General features: G+C 38.1%; 1 protein-coding gene across 10 annotated transcripts in view; it reads right to left on the bottom strand.

Moving 5' to 3' along the window:
* NUMB (NUMB endocytic adaptor protein) overlaps positions 1 to 23,230 on the bottom strand; it is a 198,596-nt gene that overhangs the window by 41,906 nt on the left and 133,460 nt on the right. For all 10 annotated transcript variants that reach the window (XR_002724690.1, XM_023183267.1, XM_023183328.1 and 7 more), the window contains one exon: positions 14,490 to 14,564. Coding sequence is in view for 9 of the 10 variants with exons in the window: in XM_023183267.1 (XP_023039035.1) it covers positions 14,490 to 14,564 (75 nt within the window). In the remaining variant the exon portion in view is untranslated. The remainder of the gene's footprint in view (positions 1 to 14,489; positions 14,565 to 23,230) is intronic.

Below are 23,230 nucleotides of genomic sequence, written 5' to 3'. Positions count from 1 at the left end.
AGCTAGTAAGTGCAAGTAATCTGGCACCAAAGGCTGGGCCCTTGATTCCTATGCTATATTGCTTCTAAGATGGAAATACCATTATGGAGTTCAGGGGAGATGTATGGAGATATAAATTTCAAAACCATCAGCATGTATTACATAAATGATATTTAAAAACATCACATTGTGGATGAGATCATTAACGGAGAGGTGTAGGCTGAAAAGAGTCCACAGACGAAGGGGAAAATTGGGAAAGTATGATCCCTGAACCAGTGTTTCAAGGGGGAGTGAGAGACGGGCTACGTCAATTGCTGCTGATAGCCTGAGTAAGGCAATAGGACTACTGGAATAGTAATACAAAAGAAGATAAGGGCAGCCGTGATGGGGTGGTGGAGAAAAAAGTTGTGGAGATGATTAAATGGGTTCAACAGAAGAAGGAGCTGAGGGTACCAAGAAAAAAACTTTTTAAAAAAGAAGACGGTATATTTTTATGCTAATGGATGATCCATTAGAGAAAGAAAACTGATTATAGAGGAGAGAGGGGGTAGCATTGCCAGAATAAGTAAGAATTGGAATTAGAAGAATCTGGTGGAGGAGTTGGCCTCTGCAAGGAGCACAGATAGTTCATCCCTTGAACAGTAGGAAAACAATACATGAGCACAGATGCACTTTTAAAGAATAGGATCCAATACCCAAAGGAATATAAATAATTCTACTATAAAGACACTTGCACACGTATGTTTACTGCAGCACTAGTCACAAAAGCAAAGACTTGGAACCAACCCAAATGTCCATCAATGATAAACTGGATAAAGAAAATGTGGCACATATACACCATGGAATACTATGCAGCCATAAAAAAGAATGAGTGCATGTCCTTTGTAGGGACATGGATGAAGCTGGAAACCACCATTCTTAGCAAATTAACACAGGAACAGAAAACCAAATACCACATGTTCTCACTCATAAGTGGGAGGTGAACAATGAGAACACACGGACACAGGGAGGGGAACATCACACACTGGGGTCTGTCAAGGAGGCAGGGGCAAGGGGAGGGAGAGCATTAGGACAAATACCTAATGTATGCGGGGTTTAAAACTTAGATGACGGGTTGATGGGTGCAGCAAACCACCATGGCACATGTATACTTACGTAACAAACCTGCACGTCCTGCACATATATCCCAGAACTTAAGGTATAATAATAATAATAAAAGAATAGGATCCAGAATGAAGATAAGCACTAAGTACAAGTTGTCATAGAGGAGAAAATTTAGGAAATATAAAATAGAATGCAGACTTGAATACACTAATTCAAGAGTGGAGTCATAAATGCCATGAAATCCTTTACTCTCAGGAATTAGGTTAAAACAACATAACTACACATTACTTTTCAACCATGCATTCTCTAAAACTTAACCATTTCTAATGGTGCCATTTAGCAATTGTAAAAACATAAAAACTTGAAAAACTATATTTGGCAGTATATTAACAGGAGCTGTAAAACAGATATTATAATATTTTTGGTGATTTTTATACAGTCAGAACTGGTTGCTACAAAGAAAAATAAATCAAAGTGACATAACCCAGAGAGGAGTTCACAAACTCAAATGCGTACAAGAGTTAAAGGCAGATAACAAATGAGTAAAGCAGGGACAATAGGGAGTTGCAGGGATTGTGGCGAATAGGCAAAGGGCACAGCTGTTATTCAGGTCAAGACACGGTTGCCACATAGAAAGCACGCTGTTTTGCCAGGTCTGCTAATTCTTAAGATGAATATCCTACTTTTTATATAAAAGCCTGTGTGCAGGCCAAAAGTCCATGTTTATGGAAGTATTCAGGCCCTTGGGCTGTTTAGCGTCCTCTGCATTAGACACTTCTCCATTCATTATAATTAAGGCATACTTGAGGAAAGCAGAGGAATGCTTTTTGAATGACAGAACATCAACATGGGGTAGGTGAAAGAACTTTGCACTAAGTTTCAGAAATCCTTGGTTTCACTGTAGGCACTGCCATTTAGTATTAGCTGGGTGAACTCTCTGAGCTTCTGTTTATTCATCTGTAAAATGCAGTTTCATGAACTACCCTGTCCAATTCACTGAACTGTTGTGAATGGCAAATTAGAAAGTAGGTCAAAGCACATAATAAACTATAAAGCTGTATATAAATACAAGTAAATGGCTTTAAAAAGACATCTAATAGGGTGGCCTAAGAATATTTCCTGTCTCTATGTTGAGTCAGCTTCTTCATAAAATGGGAATACAGATTACTTAGCTCATAGGGTTCCTCAAATACATTAAAATTATAAAAAACCTTTTTTCAAACATTAAGTGCCATGTAATTTTTGGTAATAAAGTATTTGCCCAGTATAGCCAACTATACTAATGAAGTTGCATGTAATAATCCCTAAAAAGCTGAGTGCATTATTGGCTTTCCTAAGGCAATGAGTTATTTTATTTAATTAATTAATTAATTTATTTATTTATTTGAGATAGTCTCACTCTGTCACCCAGGCTGAAGTGCAGTGTCACGATCTGGGTTCACTGCAACCTCTGCCCACCGCCGGTGTTCAAGTGATTCTCCTGCCTCAGCCTCCCAAGTAGCTTGGATTATAGGCACCTGCCACCACGCCCAGCTAATTTTTGTATTTTTAGTAGAGACGGGGTTTCACCATCTTGGCCAGACTCATCTTGAACTCTTGATCTTGTGGTTCACCCGCCTCAGCCTCCCAAAGTGCTGGGATTACAGGCGTGAGCCAATGCACCCAGCCATGGCAATGAGCAATTTAATTAGTTTGGAAAAAGTTATTTCAGATCCTTGTTTTTTTTGCCCCTCTTTTACAATGTTTGTAAGCTTACAATGGATTACAGGCCTGTAACAGACCCAGATTTATCTGTTCCATACTGCTAAAGTTTCTGGAGGCACTGCTCCTATCAGGTGGTGATGTAACAATAGGGAAGGTCAGGTCCAAGAGGCAACTTATGGAAAAGAGAAAGTTTTCCTGGCTATAAGTCATAAATTCAGAATCGGGGCAAACAATTCTTCTATCTACTTACTTTCACATAAAAGTGTTTAATAAAAACACTTCTTGATTACTGTTGTTCTATTTATCCTGGATCATTAAATCATACATGATTCAAAGAATAACAAAGTATCAAAATTTATGAGGAACTGTACTGGATAAAAACTCCGTAACATACACTGTTCTGTAAGATTCTTCATTTTGAGCTTTCATCAAACCACAATTGACCTAGCAAACTCAATAATATTATCAAGTCTCTCTCACCAGTCTATTTCTTGTAGATTAGTGTGGAGATGAATTAAATGATGGCAACTTGAAAGATTTGAAAGATTCCAAATTAAAGAAAAAATTATCATTTAAAAGCACATCTGGGTAAGATAATGGGCAATACTTGCCCCTCTCTGTTTTCCAAACTCTTTAAATGACTCACTGTAAAAAATTATATATTAGTATAAAATCACCCTGACATTAAAAAAAAAATTTTCCCCAATAACATAAGAAAAGAATTCTGGGTGCTGTGGCTCATGCCTGTAATCCCAGCACCCTGGGAGGCCAAGGCAGGCAGATCACTTGAGGTCAGGAGTTCGAGACCAGCCTGGCCAACATGGTGAAACCCCATCTCTACTAAAAATACAAAAATTATCTGGGTATGTGGTCCCAGCTACTCGGGAGGCTGAAACAAAAAAATCACTTGAACCTGGAAAGCGGAGGTTGTGGTGACTGAGACCATACCAGCCTGGGCGATGAAGGGGGACTCTGTCTCAAAAAAAAAAAAAAAAAAAATGTAGGCATACAACACACAAGCCATCCAGCAGGCTGGGCACAGTGGCTCATGCTTGTAATCCCAGCACTTTGGCAGGGTGAGGTGGGTGGATCACTTGACCTCAGGAGTTTGAGACCAGCCTGGGCAACATGGCAAAACCCTGTTTCTATAAAAAATACAAAAATAGCTGAGTGTGGTGGCACATGCCTGTAGTCCCAGCTACTCTAGAGGTTGTGTTGGGAGGATCCCCTGAGCCTGGGAGTTTGAGGCTGCAGTGAGCCATGATTGTGCCACCGCACTCCAGCCTGGGTGACAGAGTGAGACCCTGTCTCCAAAAAAAAAAAAAAAGCCATCTAGCAGAATGTCACTTCATCCCTAGAAGACCCACTTCCTGACCCCTCAACTGCTTCTGATATTTCTTTTTACCTTAAAAAAAAAAATACAGTGTAAGTAATCTTTTAATCAAAATACAGCCTCAGAGGGGAAGGCAAAGCCTGTCATTGTTTGTTGTTGCTGTTGTTAAACAGCTGACATGTATTCTGGTGATGCTAAGGTGCTGCTCAGTTACTCTGAACGTATTATTTTTTCACTCTACTAGTGGTATGTCTTTTTTTTTTTTTTTTTTTGAGACAGAGTCTTGCTCTGTAGCCCAGGCTGGAGTGCAGTGGCGTGATCTAGGCTCACTGCAACCTCCATCTCCCGGGTTCAAGCAATTCTCCTGCCTCAACCTCCTGAGTAGCTGGGACTACAGCTGTGTGCCACCATGCCCAGCTAATTTTTTTGTATTTTTAGTAGATGAGATTTCACCCTGTTGGTCAGGCTGGTCTTGAACTCCTGACCTCAAGCAATCCACCCGCCCTTGGCCTCCCAAAGTGCTGGCATGAGCCACCGTGCCCAGTCAGTAGGTCTTTTTTTTTTTTTTTTTTTAAAGTGAAGTACTTATGTGTGAATAAGTGCAAGAAAATGACTGCATATAAATTCAAAGTAGGGAATGATAGTAATGCCAAACAACCACAGACTCCATCCACATGGGTGGCTGAGATAGTGATACCTTTGCTTTCTGATGGTTCAATGCACATGAACTTTGTTTCATGCACAAAATTAAATAATTATAAAATAATAAATATAAAATTATTAATTATAAAAATTATTTAAAATATTGTATAAAATTATCTTCAGGCTATATGTATAAGGCATATATAAAACACAAATAACTTCTGCATTTAGACTTGGGTCTTATCCCCAAAATATCTCATTATATATAAGCAAATATTCTAAAATCTGAAAAAAAAAAATCCAAAATCTGTAACCCTTCAGGTCCTAAACATTTCAAATAAGAGATACTCAACATGTAGGATTTAAATATTTCCAAATAAATAAATTGTTAGTTTGAACCACTGAAAAGGAATTTTTTTCTTTTTCTTTTTTTTTTTTTTGAGATGGTCTCCTTCTGTCACTGAGGCTGGAGTGCAATGGTATTATCTTGGCTCCTTGCAACCTGTGCCTCCCAGGTTCAAGCAATTCTCCTGCCTCAGCCTTCTGAGTAGTAGCTGGGATTACAGGCATATGCCAAGGCGGGTAGATCACCTGAGGTCAGGAGTTCAAGATCAGCCTGGCCAACTAACATGGTGAAACCCCCATCTCTACTAAAAAAGATGATTATTTAAGGCTTTAACTAATAAAAAGTAATTGATTAGAAATAACATCTAAAGTTAAATTACTACTCTATAAAAAAGAAAGTAAAAGTGAGTTTCTAAGAAGCTCTTTACTTACTAGCACCTTTTGAGATAAAATCTTGACTTATAAATAATATGAAAATAAAGTTATTGTATAGCACAATATATAGCACTTCTGGCTCTGAAGTCAGATTATTTGGGTTCAAATCCCATTTTTTTACCACTTATTATAAATATCTGTGAATACAGTCAGGTCATTTAACCTCTGCAAACCTCAGTTTTCTCACTGCAAAATTAGAGAATTATTATTTCTGGGTTAAGGATTAAGTGAGATGATTCATAATTTTCTTTCTTATACCATACAAATTCATCATGTAGCAAAAAAAAAAATGCAGTGAAAAGCCTACCAAACACAGTGTGATCCAGCTCAGCAACAGTGTAGGTGCATCATGGCCCCATTATATGTAGCAATAAATACTGTGACCTCAGGATTGACATTGAGGGGAGAGCTTTGTTCCTTAATCCACTCCAGGCTCCTGAGTAGCGTGCACCACTGCATCCAGCTAAAATACATACTTTTAAAATTGTCTTTCTAAAAACTAAATCAATATTTGTTATAACCTGACCTTCATCTTATCTATGATGCCTTATCTTATATAGCTTATTGTACATAGCCTTATCTGCTGTTTTAAGTAAAGTAGACTTATTAAAATTGGTCACTTGAACAATAGTTAAAATTGTATGATAATTGTGGATGTGTAATTGCTTTCGGAAACTCTATTTGGGGAAAAAAAATACACCACAAAAAGTTTCCTAAAGTGTCCTTAACAATTATCAATTTCCTTAACAAATATAATGCCTACTTATAATGCTATGCTACACAGGAAATAATAAGATTCTTTCTAGATATGTATCCCATATTCTAAGGACCTATTAACCTGACTCAGATCCAAAATGTCTATTAAAAAATGTATTGTGACATGTGTGGGTGAATTATTTGACTTTTTATTTCAGATTAACAGGAGTAACTGAATTAAATCATTAGATCAAAATACTTCAAATGTGTTTACATTAGTATAAAGGTGACCTAAGTTAGAACAAGAAAATGTAAAAATGAGTTACATTTAAACATTTAATTGAGAAGGAAATGTAAATTATTTGTTCTTTAAAACAAATTTCCAAAATGACAAAACCATGCAGCAGAAAAAAAATTGTAGGATTTTGTTAATCACATAAATCATTCGTAATTTATACTGTTATCTAATGACAGTATTTTTTCTCTCATACTGTCTCAGTCTGAATTAGTTTTAGCACTTACTCAAAATTAAGGATAAACTTGGACACAAAATATATTCAGAAATATATTTACTGATATTAGTACAGCCACCCCATATATTCCTAAATTTAGGGAGATATGAACATTGAATAATCATTATTTGAAAAGCATCTACATAAACAACATTCCACATATGACAGATATTTGGTAGGCTAATAATTAAGATACTTTTTCTTAGATTAGCAATGCAGGTTAAAAATCATAGCAGGATCCACTTTCACTTACTTCTCCTGAAATTTAATTTAGATTGGAAAAAATAATTGCACTGAATGTAAACTTTGGGGTATATTTAATTTTTACTTAAATATTTCTTTTGATTTCCCTGTGAATATTGGGCATCATGTAAAATCCACTTGTTACAAATATTGCTAATATTTTATTATATACAGAGTTTACAAGACCAAATAATATTTATTTTAATACCTACTGTTGAGGAGATAATCCTCTTTTAACCTACTTGATTCATTTATTGGAATTTCTTTATTTTTTTGAGACAGCGTCTTACTCTGTCACCCAAGCTGGAGTGCAGAGGCGTGATCTCGGCTCACTGCAACCTTCACCTCTTGGGTTCAATCGATTCTCCTGCCTCAGCCTTCTGAGTAGCTGGGATTACAGGTGCACATCACGTGTACCGTATTTTTGGTAGAAACAGTTTCATCATGTTGGCCAGGCTGGTCTCAAACTCCTCAGGTGATCCACCTGCCTCGGCCTCCCAAAGTGCTGGGATTACAGACTTGAGCCACCATGCCCAGCCTATTTATTGGAATTTCTTAGAATCATCAGATTCAGTATTAGTAGATCCACTGATAATATTACGGATAGCAACTTCCTAATTCATTAATTTCCATATACAGTCAAACCAATTCCTGTATTATAAAGAAACCAAAGCTGTGCTACTTTTAAAAAATATGTCAGTGCTACACTAGGGGTGTAACTCCTTATAAAGCAAGCATGAATGTGGCATCAAACTTACTTTTCCAAAGAAGCCTTTGAAGAACTTCCTTTCCTGGAGGAACAGGGGGACAAGTCGAGTGCTATTATTGTATGGCCTAAATGTCCCAGAGTTTCACACCAATAAGCACATACAGAAATTGGGGAAAGGAAAAAGTGGGAGAAGGGGTGGGAGTGAGTTTCAAAGAGTTATCCATACCAGGAGTGACAGGGAAAAAGGAAGGGTGTATGAAAATGCAGGGAAACACATTGGATGGCCTAAGAATCCATGGAAAGAGTGAGAAGAAATCAGAACCTGTATCCATGCAGAGCACCAAGTTAGTTTAGTAATCGCTGTTTACATTTAAAACAGAGATCTTCCAAATTTGGCAGCAGAGAAAAAGATAGGGCATACTGGTTTGGTGAGATTTGCATTTTAAATTTTATAATAGTGAATAGAAAATAGAAGACTGGTTCCATATACATTTTTTAAGCTTAAAATTGGTGGTCAACTATGTGAAAGTCATCAATTTTTAAAAAGTCCACATTCAAATGACCACATAATCACAATAAAAATGCAATACATAAAATTAAATGAGTATGCATCAAAGGTCCTTGTCATACTTTTTCGTAGTGAGTAAGATGTCACTTAGGAACTCCATACCACTTAAGGGAAGCTTGACCATTGGCTTTCCATTAACTTACATTAGTATCAATCTATATGTACATGTGTGTTGATCAATTTCAAAACATACATAAGGAAATAACATGTATGTTCTATTCCAGACACAGAATAAATTATCTATTAAGGTTACAAGGCTAATGCTCATACAAGAGCTGAGAAAACACGTATCTTGAGAACCAAATGATGTCTATGGGCTACAACTGAAATTTAAGAAACAGCGTTTTGTTTTCTTTATAAAAGCTATTGTTTATTATTATTTGGTTTTTGTTTGTTTGTTTTTTGAGACAGAGTCTCACTCGTCACCCAGGATGGAGTGCAGTGGCATTATCTCAGGTCACCACAACCTCTGCCTCCTGGGTTCAAGCAATTCTCATGTCTCGGCCTCCCGAGTAGCTGGGACTACAGGTGTGCACCACCACATCCAGCTGATTTTTGTATTTTTAGTAGAGACAAGGTTTCATCATGTTGGCCAGGCTGGTCTCGAACTCCTGACCTCAAGTGATCTGCCTGCCTAAGCCTCCTAAAGTGCTGGAATTGCAGACATGAGCCACTGCACCAAACCTAAAAGGTGTTACTTTAAAATAAACTTGCATTGACATTTATAAGTATACAATTCTGAAACTATCTGGTTAACAGAGGCATAACTATCTATGGTATCGGCACCAATTTTTAAGCACCATTTATGAAAACTGGGCACCAATTAAAATCTGTAGAATTTACACAAATTAGATGGGTTTCAATGCACACAAGCTAGATTTAACTTTACAATTCCTAGCTGTGGTTGAAATATACTTTAAGCCTTTACTTTTTATAATCATCAGTTTTTAATGTTGGATAAATGTCTAGGAAAAGATAATTGCACTGAAATTTGACTCTTTTACACAATCCATAAACTGTTCAATGCTCTCCAACACTGGAAAGTTTGTTTTCCCCCGTAAGCTTTGAAAATCACAAACGGCAAAAAATATTTCCACAAAACATTTTGAACTGCAACTGGAAAAATAATAAAGTAATTGGGTAGTTATCACAATAAGACTAAGATTATTTCTGCTGCCAAGTTTGGTGACCCTAGTTTTGTTAGACTATGAATAACCATAAGCTTTAAAGGATGCAGCCAAAGTTAAGATATTCACCAATCTTGAGGGACAGGAAGGTGAAGGAAGGAGATTGTTAATATTTAATTCAGCTCCTAGAAAAGCTATTGTTAAACATTGAGCTTTCCCTCTTTATATAAAATACCCAACATGTTAATGAAAAAAGTTGGCATGCAAAATTCATAAAAAGACAGTTATTAAAGAATAATAATGTTCTTTTAAAAAACATTTGTTATCATTCTTTTACCTGCTAAAACAAGAACATATATTAAAACAAATATATCAAATAGTGAATAAAAAAACAACATATTAGAAACTGGTAGTACAATGAAACTAGTCTAAAACTAAGACAGAGGGAGAGACATTTAAGAAACAATGGGAAGAAATGACCTTTTTTAAATGAAGGGCATCTTGGACCAGAGTTAAGCAAGATAACCAAAGGCCTTATACACTTTTTATGGAATTGGCTGATATATGACAATATTCCTCATCCTGCGGCTGATATGCCATAAAGGCAGTAACAATGGGCAATAGTGGTTTCTGTCATTTATCCTATAGAAGCTAAGTACCAAAGTAGCTAATCAGTGAAGTTATGTGACAAAGTAAATTAGTTGAAAATAGCTGTCAATAACTTTACACACAGAAAGTTAAAAATAATTAACATATTTATGCTCTGAGGAGCATGTTTTTAAAACCCTACCTTGTTTAGTTACAGTAGTTTTTCATTTGAGCATATCAAGTATGCAGATGAATTCCCATTGAAGTTAATGTAATTCTAAATTTTAAGGAGTATATTGGGGAAAAACACTTGCAAATTATCTCTTTTCTCAATTGTTCACAAATTTAAAAAGCACTAGAAGGCAGAGCACGGTGGCTCATGCCTGTAATCCCAGCACTTTGGGAGGCCCAGGCAGGTCGATCACCTGAGGTCAGGAGTTGGAGATCAGCCAGGCCAACATGGTGAAACCCCATCTCTACTAAAAACACAATTAGCTGGGTGTGGTGGTGGGCGCCTGTAACCCCAGCTACTCTGGAGGCTGAGGCAGGAGAATCGCGTGAACCCCGGAGGCGGAAGTTGCAGTGACCTGAGATCGTGCCATTGCACTCCAGCCTGGGTGACAGAGTGAAACTCTGTCTCCAAAATAAATAAATAAAAAGCACTAGAAATGTTAAATTTTTAGTTCAAAGATTATTCACTAGATGAGTTGGTGGTATAGTGAAGAGCACAGCTGCCTTCCAAAGATCATTCACATGGTAGGTTTAAAATGCTTGTTTTAAACAAAACGTTACTTAACTGGTACATCTGAACTATTCTTTAAAATTTTAAGCTCTGGCATTCAAACTAATTTCAAAGATATCCTATTTCTTCTTTAATCCTCTGCAGGCTTATGTATCCTTATATTTGCTCCCACTTATTTGAAACTCTAAAAGGGAGCTTTATAATCTATAAAAAAAAAAAAAAACCAAAAGTCTCCAGAAACATAGCATTTGGCACAATATAAGTATCTGGCAAAGTCAAGTTGTAGATCCTCATGGATGATTTTTAGATGAATGTTTGCTCAGAGAAATCAAAAGGCAACTAGAAATTTCTGCATAGTAAAAATATGAAAGGAAGACAAAAATGAGGAATACATGTGGCACACTATGATATGAGAAGAACAGTATCCTAAGGACTTCCAACTTTCTGCAAGATTCTCAGTATAGCTCTAGACAGAGTATTTAAAAGAAGGGGGAGGCCAGGCGTGGTGGCTCATGCCTGTAATCCCAGCACTTTGGGAGACTGAGGCGGGGGGATCACGAGGTCAGGAGTTCAAGACCACCCTGGCCAACACGGTGAAACTCTGTCTCTACTAAAAATACAAAAAATTAGTCGGGTGTGGTGGTAGGCACCTGTAATCCCAGCTACTCGGGAGGCTGAGGCAAGAGAATTGCTTGAACCCGGGAGGTGGAGGTTGCAGTGAGCCAAGATCGCACCATTGTACTCCAGCCTGGGTGACAGAGCAAGACTCCGACTCGGGGGACAAAAAAAGAATGGGGACATTTCATTGAGTATAAGAAACAGGAAATTTACTCCAGTGACCCAAAACTTCAATTCCATGTTTTTATAATACATGCCAGTGCAAAACTACATATAACATTTGCTCCAAATCTAGTATTTATCTGAAAAATTTTAAATAACTTCTTGATAAGAAGTCTAGAAATGGTCAATTTTCCCTCAAAATTTAAAGGTTTAAATATGTTTAGAAAACAATCACCAACATATCTAAAACTGTATTATTTATTTTTGTAGAGACAGGGTCTCACTATATTACCCAGGCTGGTCTTGAACTCCTGGCTTTAAGGGAGCCTCCCATCTCAGACTTCTAAGTAGCTGAGATTATAGGCGCAAGCTACTGTGCTCAGCTTAAAACTTTCTTTCAGTCATTAAAAACCACAGGAAAATAAAGATCTTTAGAAATAAGCAAAACAGTTTTGGTAAACTTAAAACATTAGACATAATATTTGATTATGGTTATTGTAAGACTCAAGTTGACCACACATTGCAGATCAGATTGTATTCTGTATATTCATTCTAGAAATATTTTTTGAGTTACAACTACGTGCCGGCCACTGTTCCATGCATAGGTATAATTTTTAAAATGGCTATTTAGTTCCTAGTTCTGATGAATATAAAAACATTACATTTTATTATCTAAATAGTCCTATGCCTCAAGCAATCACACTTATAGTCTATTATCTTCTTGTTTTTTCTTTTAAAAAAAGGTAAAATAAAACCAAAAAATCCATTGAAACATTAGTTTTAAAACTAGACAGTTAAATAGTGGCTATCTCTGGGATTATAGGAAATTTCATTTTATTTGTGTACTTTTTTGGTTCATTTGTATTTTATACAATAAACATATATTGCTTATATAATAAAGAGATATTTCTAATTAAAAGTATTTAAAAAAAAAACAAAACTAGACAGTTAAGAGGATTAACTGCTCATTAAACAACAAAATACCATTTCTCAGTATGTTCTGGGCAAACTTAAACCACCTCTAGCTTTTCCTTACTTACAGAGTGCACATGAAGCCATACTCTGAATCAAAAGACTTTCTAAAGGCTCATTCCACAGTGGCCATTTCACCATAAGTTGTGTAAACTATAAGATTTTAATAATTATTTATAGTTTGTTTCAGGGCTATCTAGTCTGTTCACTGATTTGTTTTCAGTGATTACTATAAAATATTATTTAATGGGCAAATAACTGCATTACTTTAAAAAAATGTTCTTCACTAAAATCATCTTGTTGTGTATTTACTCAGTTGAGACAAAGGCTCATTGTGTCGCCCAGGCTGGTCTCAAACTCCTAGACTCAAGCAATCCTCCTACCTCAGCCTCCCGAGTGACTGATATTTTATCATTCTTCTAGATGAACCCAGAATTATCTTGTTAAAGAAATTAAATTTTTACTTCTCTTTTAAATTTGGTTTTGACAAAATGGAAAATTAAATTATCTGAGACTATGTTTAACTGGGGAATATATTTAGGTTGCCACGGAAGGTCTACAGACTATAATTTCATGTACCGTAACACAAGGTCTCCTTAACGTAAATGACAGATTGGAGAGCATAGATAAGACTAGCAAAGGCTTGAATCATTTAAGAATTTTAATGATCAAAATCTGAGATAAAGAGTATGTATAGGTATATATGTATGTATATATGTGTACGTATGTCTGTATCTTTTTAAAAATTTTTTTAGTTCTTTGTATATTATAGCCAGTTACTTTCTCCTTTCCCTTCTATGACAGATTCAGGTTTTTATTCCAAAATTAAATCTACCTGTCTGACTTGGTTCCTTAATTTTATATATTTTATATTCAGGAATTACAGATAAGAAGTAATACAGACTATGCCAAGAAGCAGAAAAGTTCTGATTACGAAGCAAATTGAGGGAAAGAAGCACACATTAGTAGTCAAACTTGTGGCAGCCCACCATACCAGTAAACCCAAAGCAATATGTATTTAAGGCTGTTGGGGCCAGAGCATGCAGAAGTAATGCTTAAAGCTTTCACAGCAAAGTGGGGAAAGGCCACATATTAGGAGGGTTGTGAAGAGGGCTATCAGAGCTATGGAACATGCCTCAAACCTATGGAAAATCTGAAATTAACACTTTGAATCCTTATGAATTCTGAACTCGTTCTCTCCTTTCACTGAATACACAGGCATGTGCCTGGAATGTGTTCTATGGCATAACAGGCAGAGGAAACATTAGTTATCCTGGGAAAGGGCTCTCTGCTTCAAGTGTGCTAAAGTTTATGTAAAAGGCAGTAGAAACAGACTGTTTATGTTAGAGGTGTATAGCAAAGAAAACTGGGGAGTAGGAGTTAAGATAATAGTAAGAAGTTCCCAAAAAGGAAACCTCACCAGGCATCAACACAGATATCTCTATCCTCTAGTTTTCCCCAGGAAGCTATTTTTTATAGTATATTTAAAACCCATAATTTATAGCCCAGTTATCACAGTTAGGTTAAGATGTTAACTGTAACAGTTTTATCCTAGTCTTAGAATACTATTCTTCTATCAGATTTCATAACTTTTGTTTCATATGGGTTATAAATCAAAAGTACCTTTAGGATAATATCTGCCCTAAATTGAAATGGCTCGTCTTATAATTTATACCACTGGATGGACAACATGAGATGCTTTTAAATTTTTTAATTATTATTTTATTATTTAAGAAAAAATTTTTGAAATTAATAGAGACAGGGTCTCGAAATGTTGCCCAGGCTGGTTTCAAACTCCTGGTCTCATGCAATCCTCCTGCCTCAGCCTCCCAAAGTGCTAGGATTATAAGAGTGAGCCACCGTGCTTGGCTGAGATGCTCCTTATTAGCAAGCCCACATCTTTTTAACAGAAACACAGTTTTTACTGGGTCACTAAAATTTACTGAGCAAAATCTTTTAAGAAAATATTGACAGCATATAGATCAACACTGGCAACCATCAAATACATACAGCTTTCAATCTTTTTACAGCATCTTCACAGATGTGCATTCCTCTTGATTCATCAACTTCTACATGGCCAAGATACTGTAGAAAAAAATAAAAAGTTAGGGCTATTGCTATGTTTACCAAGTAGCTATATATAGTAAGCATTATGTGAAAATTGAATACAGGTTGAGCATTCCAGATCTGAAAAAAATTTGAAATCTGAAACACTTCTGGGTGTCAAGCATGTTGGATAAGAGACACACCACCTGTATTGAAATTCCTACACTCAAGAAATACACAGCCATTGAAAAAGAGTTCAGATAATGTAACTTTACATATTCTCAGTGTCCTCATAGGAATAAGATTTAGAATAATTATTTCAAAAAGGTGTTATAGGTGAGTAAGTGAAGAAGTACACAGTAGGCACTAAACATTACCTGAATCTAATATCTTAATCTAATTACCTGGATCTGAAGCATAATAGCCTATGCTAGACACAGTTACTATGTCTTTACACATAAAAGTAATCCTAAGACAAAGTATATATACATATCTTTTAAAAAGCACAAACAAAAATGATAGTTTTTCAAAGACTGAAGAAATCACACACTCCTTTTATGGGGAGCATATAAGAGCAAGGCAGATTACCAAAACAAATTTTATGAATATATTACATCTGAGCTGTAAAACATACATAAAATTTGAAGAGGCAAAAATTGAAAGGTTGAAAGACTATTTTAGGCTGAGAGAATTACATAAAGTTATAGATGTGGAATAGGATAACTATGTATCGGTGCTGGGACTCAGAACACATTATCCCAAAGTATGGTGTGGAATGCTTTGAACTAAAAAAGAACCAAGGTCTGACCTTCTCTTGACCTCCTGACTCTTAACTCCTCCTTCGCCTCCCGAAGAGCAGGAGGGGCTTTCTCTGAAGTTCTCTTATCTGCCCAAAGATAGATCCTTCAAAAAGAAGCTCAATTGTTATATATGCCCTCCCTGGGAATCTTATCAACTAGGGTAGATTAACTGTATCACAGAAGAAGAGACTAAAGTTCAACACCCCAGACTTTGTCACAGGCTATCACCTATTCTTCTGAGGGCTGCTCCAGACAACTTGTATTATAGGAGAGACTTTTTATCTGCACAACAAGGCAAGCTTTGCTCACCGTGCATTTCCTCCCCTCATATTCCCAAAGGTTGTCACCACCTCCCCTAAGGTCCTATTCCTTTCTGTAGCTCAGGATGCCATAAAAATGTCAATCATCTGGCCTTCATGTTTGATATTTTGTGAGACTCTTATGTACAAACATGTAATAAATTTGTGTTTTTTTCCTGCTAATTTATCTACTGTCAGTTTATCTCACATACGCAAATACTGAATGGTCAAAGGGTAGAGAGAAAGTTCTCTTCTCCTCAGCATCAACGAATATTCTTATTTGGTTTGAATATGAAATCTATGCAGCTGGGTAATTGAAGTACTAAAATAGTCAGCACTTAACCCTAGAGATAATGGAGAGCTAACAAAAAAAAAAAATTTTTTTTTCAAGGTAGTAATATGATTCAAGGTCTGGTTCCAGGTAATAGGGAGTGGACACACTACACCCTGTTCCTCCCACTGACTGAAACCATAAAACCTGAACAGAATTCATGGAACAGGTACTTAAGCTTTCTGAAAAGTAAACAGAAGATGAATCAGAGTAGAATACCAGAATTCAAAGTACTATGGAAATGGCAAGGAATTTACCTCCCCTTTCTCTCTTTGGTACCTCCAGACTGAGAAAGTAACTTTTATCTGAGGAATGCAAGTCCTTTTAATTATCAGGTCAATAAGAGACATTAAAATGAGACCGCAATCACGCTCTACTACCCACTTTGACCTACGTATCCCTCTCCTGAAAATGCTTGCTACTGCCACAAGTAGCTAGAAATTTAACCTAATAATGTCACACCAGACACTATAACCCACACCCTACCTATTGCTTAACAATGTATAGCCAATCACTAGTCAATGTTATTTCTTTAAACCAACGAGAATTCCTGATACACAACTTTTTATCAGCCCACTCCCTGTCCCCTTCTTTTGCTTTTAAAAATCCGCTTGCTTCCTGGGTATGGTGGCTTAAGCCTGTAATCCCAGCACTTTGGGAAGCCAAGGTAAGAAGATCATTTGAGGCCTAGAGTTCAAGACCAGCCTAGGCAACATAATGAGACCCTGTCTCTACAAAAATAAAAAAAAATTAGCAAACACCTGTAGTACTAACTATTCAGGAGGCTGAGGCAGAAGGATTGCTTAAGCCCATGAGTGCAAGGCTGCAGTGAGCTATGATCATGCCACAACACAAAAGTCTGGGTGATAGAGAGAGACCTGTCTCTAAAAACCAAAATGAAATGAATAAAACTTTAAAAAAAAAAAAAACTCACCTGTAACTGCTAATTGAAGGGTACATCCAGGACAACTTGAATCTATGCTTCTGGGTTGCAATACTCAACCTTGGCCCAAATTATATTAGGCCAAACTTATATTAATTTTGCCTCAGCTTCTTCCTTTAGGTTGACAAGCCTGAACTTAGCACAGCCAGAAATCCAAAAGCGAGTGCTGTGATACAGAAAGATGTCTGGGAAAACCTCTCTAGCTCTGGTTTGAGGACCAGGAAATGGAACTCCTAAAGCTCAGAGACAGTACAGGAGTACCCCTTTCTTTTATTGGTTCTCTCACATCTCAGCCACCAGGAAATCCTGTGATGGTGTGGTGGCAGGAGAGGTAGCAACAAAAGAAACCTGTAGGAGCCACACCTCTAAGGCAGGGGGACCTACCTCTCTGTTTAGTAGAAGGGTGGTTCCAGGAAGATGGGGCCAATCCCCCTTTTGCTTTTTTCCTTCTCTCTAATCTCCTGCCATTTGACCCCAAATACAAGTGAAATTGTGTGACTTCATGGTAGTGCAGAACAACCAGAGCCCCAGGTTTCTGGCTAGAGAACAAGAAAGGGGAACTCCAGGGAACCAGAAAGCACCAAAGAAGGCACAGGAGGGGAGGAGCTTGAGAAAGACCATGAATTTGTTGTGAATTCCTAGGCTCACCCTGCAGCTACACAGGTAAGAATCTGAGCCTAATTAGCATACCCAGGATTTTGACAGCTGAACTAATGTATAGACCAAACTGGTTCCCAAACTGACCCCTAGGTGACATACACACAGAATAGATCAGAATAGTACCGCAGATCAGAATAGCATTGCAGAGGCTTTGAAAACTAAACTGATGGCCAGGCATGGTGGCTCATGCCTATAATCCCAGCACTTAGGGAGGCCGAGGTGGGTGAATCACTCGAGGTCAGGAGATTGAGACCAGCCGGGCCAACATGGCGAAACCCCATCTCTACTAAAAATACAAAAATTAGGCTGGGCGCGGTGGCTCAAGCCTGTAATCCCAGCACTTTGGGAGGCCGAGACGGGCGGATCACGAGGTCAGGAGATCGAGACCATCCTGGCTGACACGGTGAAACCCCGTCTCTACTAAAAAATACAAAAATCTAGCCGGGCGAGGTGGTGGGCGCCTGTAGTCCCAGCTACTCCGGAGGCTGAGGCAGGAGAATGGCATAAACCCGGGAGGCGGAGCTTGCAGTGAGCTGAGATCCGGCCACTGCACTCCAGCCCCGGCAACAGAGCGAGACTCAGTCTCAAAAAAAAAAAAAAAAAAAAAAATTAGCCAAGCAGGTGCCTGTAATCCCAGCTCCTCGGGAGGCTGAGACAGGAGAATCCTTTGAATCTGGCAGGCGGAGATTGCAGTGAGCCAAGATCGCCCCATTGCACTCCAGCTTGGGCAACAAGAGAGAAACTCCGTCTCAAAAAAAAGAAAAAAAAAAGGAAAAGAAAAAGTAAACTGAACTGATATTGGAACCACATCCCGCAGAAAGTAAGAACTTGTAGCCTGAGACCTAACTGGACTGACCAGCATAGGAAATGTTAATTAAAAAGGAATTAACATTTACTGATTACCTACTATGTGCCAGAAACTGTGCTGGATGTTTTATATATTTTGTCTAACCTAATAACTACTCAGAAAGGTATGTTTGATCACTTGATTTTAAAACTGAGGAAAGGAAATGAGGTTCAGGAGTGCTGAATAACTTTCCCAAAGTATGCACACAGCTAGTCGGGGAAGAATATGGTTTACATTCATGATTTCAAAGTCCAAAGGTCTCACACTTGACTTTACCACAATTCAAGAAAGCTTTTCCTGATTTTTCATTCTTATTATAAGGAAATTTAAAAAACAACAGGTTTTTTCCACCACATTGTTTCCTACAATTTTTTAAAATAAAAGTCATTTCCCTGGCAAATTCTTCCTCTGGCAGGGCTGAAACTATCAATTACAAGTGAGCCTCTCTGAAAACTCAGTGAAAACATCTAAAATAAGTTCATCATTATTCATACTTTCTCATTTCCTCTCAAGTTACAGAATTTCCACTTGGAAGAGAATTATTATTTTTTTAAGACAGAGCCTCACTCTGTCACCAGACTGGAGTGCAGTGGTGCAATCTCAGCTTACTACAATCTCTGCCTCCTGGGTTCAAGCGATTCTCCTGCCTCAGCCTCCCGAGTAGCTGGGACTACATGTGCGTGCCACCATGCCCAGCTTATTTTTGTATTTTTAGTAGAGATGGGGTTTCACCGTGTTGGCCAGGCTGGTCTCGATCTCTTGACCTCATGATCTGCCTGCCTCAGCCTCCCAAAGTGCTGGGACTACAGGTGTGAGCCACCACGCCTGGACTTCAAAATAATTATTAATATGAGGCTGACTAGGAGGCTTAATGACATTTTGGAATATGGTGCTGTAAAAGTACATCATCACTGAGCAAAACTAAAAAGATAGTTAAAAATCTAGTATCTGTAATTTCTGAGTAAGACTGGTTCTTAGAGATGACCCTAGTTCATATACATGGTCCTGTAGGGCATAGGTTTATTCATTTTTAAAAAACATACAGTAAAATTCACTCTTTTTGGTTTAGAGGTCTATGAGATATGACAAATATATACAGCTGTATAACTACCACCACAATCAAGTTTGATCACCCGCCAAAATTCCCTCATGATGCCCATTTGTAATCAACACTTCCCCCTGCCCTCCCCCACCACACCCAGTCCCCAGCCTCTGCAACTACTGATCTGTTTTCTATTCCTATAATTTTGCCTTTTAAAGAATATCATATTGGCTGGGTGTGGTGGCTCACGCCTGTAATCCCAGCACTTTGGGAGGTGGAGGTAAGTGGATCACTTGAGGTCAGGAGTTCGAGACCAGCTTGGCCAATACAGTGAAACCCTGTCTCTAGTAAAAATACAAAAATTGGCTGGGCGTGGTGGCAGGCTCCTGTAGTCCCAGCTACTCAGGAGGCTGAGGCACAATAATTGCCTGAACCTGAGAAGCAGAGGTTACGGTGAGCCAAGGTAGCGTCACTGCACTCCAGCCTGGGAGACAGAGCGAGACTCCATCTAAAAAAAGAGAATGTCATATAAATGGAATCATACAGTATATGCTCTTTTAGCACCGACTAGTATTTCATCATATGCATATATCACTATGTGCTCTTTTACCACCAAGTCATATTTCATCATATGCATACATCACTATGTTTATCCAATCACCAGTTGAAGTATATCTTGGTTATTTCCAGTTTTGGTGATAATAAAGCCATTATACTATTCCTTTATAGGTTTTCATATAAGAAATTTGGTCATATGGTAATTGAATATCTGACTTTATAAGATACTCTTTCCCAAAATGTCTTCACCATTTTACCTTCCCACCTGCAATGTATGAGTTCCAGTTGCTCAGCAATTGGTATTGTCTTTTTATTTTTAAGCCATTCTAATAGGTACATAGTGGTATCTCTTGCCTTTTTAATTTGCATAATATCCCTAATGACAAATAGTTCTCGGCATCTACTTAACCACATCTTTTTTTGTTTTTTCTTTTGTTTTTATTTGTATCCACATCTTATTTGATGAAGTATCTACTTAAATTTGTCTATTCTAAAAAAATTGTCTTATTTCTTTCCTGTTGGGTTTAGAGAGTACAGATTTAGTATGGTATCCCAGGTGTTCAGCCTTGTCTACTATATTAAGTTAGGGTTTTCCAGAGAGACAGAACCAATAGGATGGATGGACAGATGGATGGTCAGACAGATAGATGAATGAATGCTTACTACAGGAATTGGCCATGCAATTATGGAGGATAAGAAGTCCCATGACAGGCTATCTGCAAGCTGGAAACCCAGGGATACCAATAGTGTGGTTCAGTCCAAGTCCAAAAGTCTTAGAACCAAGGAAGCTGACAATACAACTCTGAGGCTGAAGGCCTGAGATCCTGGGTATGCTGCTGGTACAAGTTCCAGAGTCCAAAGGATGGACAGCCTGGAGTCCTAATGATTTTCCATGCATATATTTTATAATCTCTTCTATGGTCTGTTATCTCAAGGTCTTACAGTGCTAATTCTCTTGTTGTCTCTTATTGTATAATCCTTTATTATATCTGCTAATTATTCCTACATATGATTTATAACATTTAAAAAGTTATAAGGTCATCTTTACTGATGCTAAACTTTTTGGGGGGAATTTCATGCATTCTGGATTATGAAATTTGCTTCTAGGCCAGGTGCAGTGGCTCACGCCTGTAATCCCAGCACTCTGGGAGGCTGAGGCGGGAGGATCACGAGGTCAAGAGATCGAGATCATCCTGGCTAACACCGTGAAACCCCATCTCTCCTAAAAATACAAAAAATTAGCCGGGCGAGGTGGCGGGCACCTGCAGTTCCAGCTATTCGGGAGGCTGAGGCAGGAGAATGGCGTGAACCCGGGAGGTGGAGCTCGCAGTGAGCTGAGATTGTGCCACTGCACTCCAGCCTGGATGACAGAGCGAGACTCTGTCTCAAAAAAAAAAAAAAATTGTTTCTAAAAGGTGCCTGATGTGGTTTGGCTCTGTGTTCCCACCCAAATCTCACCTTGAACTGCAATAATCTCCATGCATCGAGGGCAGGACAAGGTGGAAGTAACTGGATCATGGGGGCAGTTTCCTCCATGCTGTTCTCGGGATAATCAGCTAGTCTCATGAGATCTGATGGTTTTATAAGCGTCTGGCATTTCCCTTGCTGGCTCTCATTCTCTCTCCTGCCGCCCTGTGAAGAGGTGCCTTCCACCATGATTGTAAGTTTCCTGAGGCCTCCCCAGCCATGAGGAACTGTGAGTCAATTAAACCTCTTTTCTTTATAAATTACCCAGTCTTGGGTATTTCTTCATAGCAGCATGAGAACAAACTAATACAGTACCCCAGCCGTATTACTATCCTAAGAGCTATTTTATATTAATATGGGGATTCTTATACCATGTAGGTTATGATATATGAAGTCCAAACCTAGGATTTCAGTTTTTTCTAGGAGGCTCCTTTTTTTCCATTTGAGTCCAGGCAAGCTTCTTTTTCTGCTTTTTTTTCTAGTTCTCTATTTCATGGATTGTAAAGCCCATTGGAGGTTCTGGTTCTATGCTGCGTTCTCAGTTCTAATTATCTGCTTTGTATAAGTCCAGTGCCTTCAAATTGGATGGTGAAACCAAAGACTTTAGCTAATAAATTCTTTTTTTTTTTTTGAGACAGTCTCACTCTGTTGCCTAGGCTGGAGTTCAATGGCATGATATCAGCTCACTGCAACCTCCACCCCTGAGTTCAAGAAATTCTTGTGCCTCAGCCTCCCAAGAAGCCGGGATTACAGGCGTACGCCACCACACCCAGCTAATTTTTGTATTTTTAATACAGATAGAGTTTCACCATGTTGGCCAGGCTGGTCTCGAACTCCTGACCTCAAATGATCCACCTGCCTTGGCCTCCCAAAATGCTGGGATTACAGGTGTGAGCCACCATGCCCAGCCTCATACATTCTTTCTCTCCTAGGCTGCTCCATTAGCTGGCATCATTCCTGCTCTGCTTTCAATTTCCCTTTTAATTTCTATTAACAGGAGAGATATGTCTTCATTGAAAACTCAGCTATCTTTAAGAGAAAAATACTGTTTATTTGTTTAAAAATGTATTCAATCCCCGATTCTAAAATAAAAGTTGAAATGATGCTTTTAAAAAGGAAATAAAAAGGATTTATTCAGCACTTTTAGGTTTTTGTATTCAGAATTCAGAGTATTTCTTTTTTCTTCTTTTTCCTTGAGATGCAATTTCCCTCTTATTGCCCAGGCTGGAGTGCAATGGCACGATCTCAGCTCACTGCAACCTCCGCTTCCGGGGTTCAAGCGATTCTCCTGCCTCAGACTCCCAAGTAGCTGGGATTACAGGCATGCGCCACCATGCCCAGCTAATTTTGTGTTTTTAGTAGAGATGGGGTTTCTCCATGTTGGTCAGGCTGGTCTCGAACTCCTGACTTCAGGTGATGCACCTGCCTCGGCCTCCCAAAGTGCTGGGATTACAGGTGTGGAATTACATGCCCGGCCTGTACTCAGAGTATTTCTATGTTAAGTTAATCCATAGTCTGCCAGAACCAACCAGACCAACTGGTTTTTCTATTGATTTCAGGATATCTTACAAGTAACCAACATACTAAAATTTCCTATCATTTAAAACCATTTTTTGGTTGATTCTCTTGGGTTTTTCAGATAGATATCATCTGTAGAGACAAATACGAAAAAACTTTATTCTTGCTTTCCAATATTTATAATATTTATTTTTTTGTCCAACAGACCACTACTTCTAACCCAGTGTTGAACAGGGGTGT

Source organism: Piliocolobus tephrosceles, chromosome 6, assembly GCF_002776525.5.
Source record: "Piliocolobus tephrosceles isolate RC106 chromosome 6, ASM277652v3, whole genome shotgun sequence".
Lineage (NCBI taxonomy): Eukaryota > Metazoa > Chordata > Mammalia > Primates > Cercopithecidae > Piliocolobus > Piliocolobus tephrosceles.
Note: the sequence above shows the minus strand (reverse complement) of the source record. Positions and strands in the feature narration are given on the sequence as shown.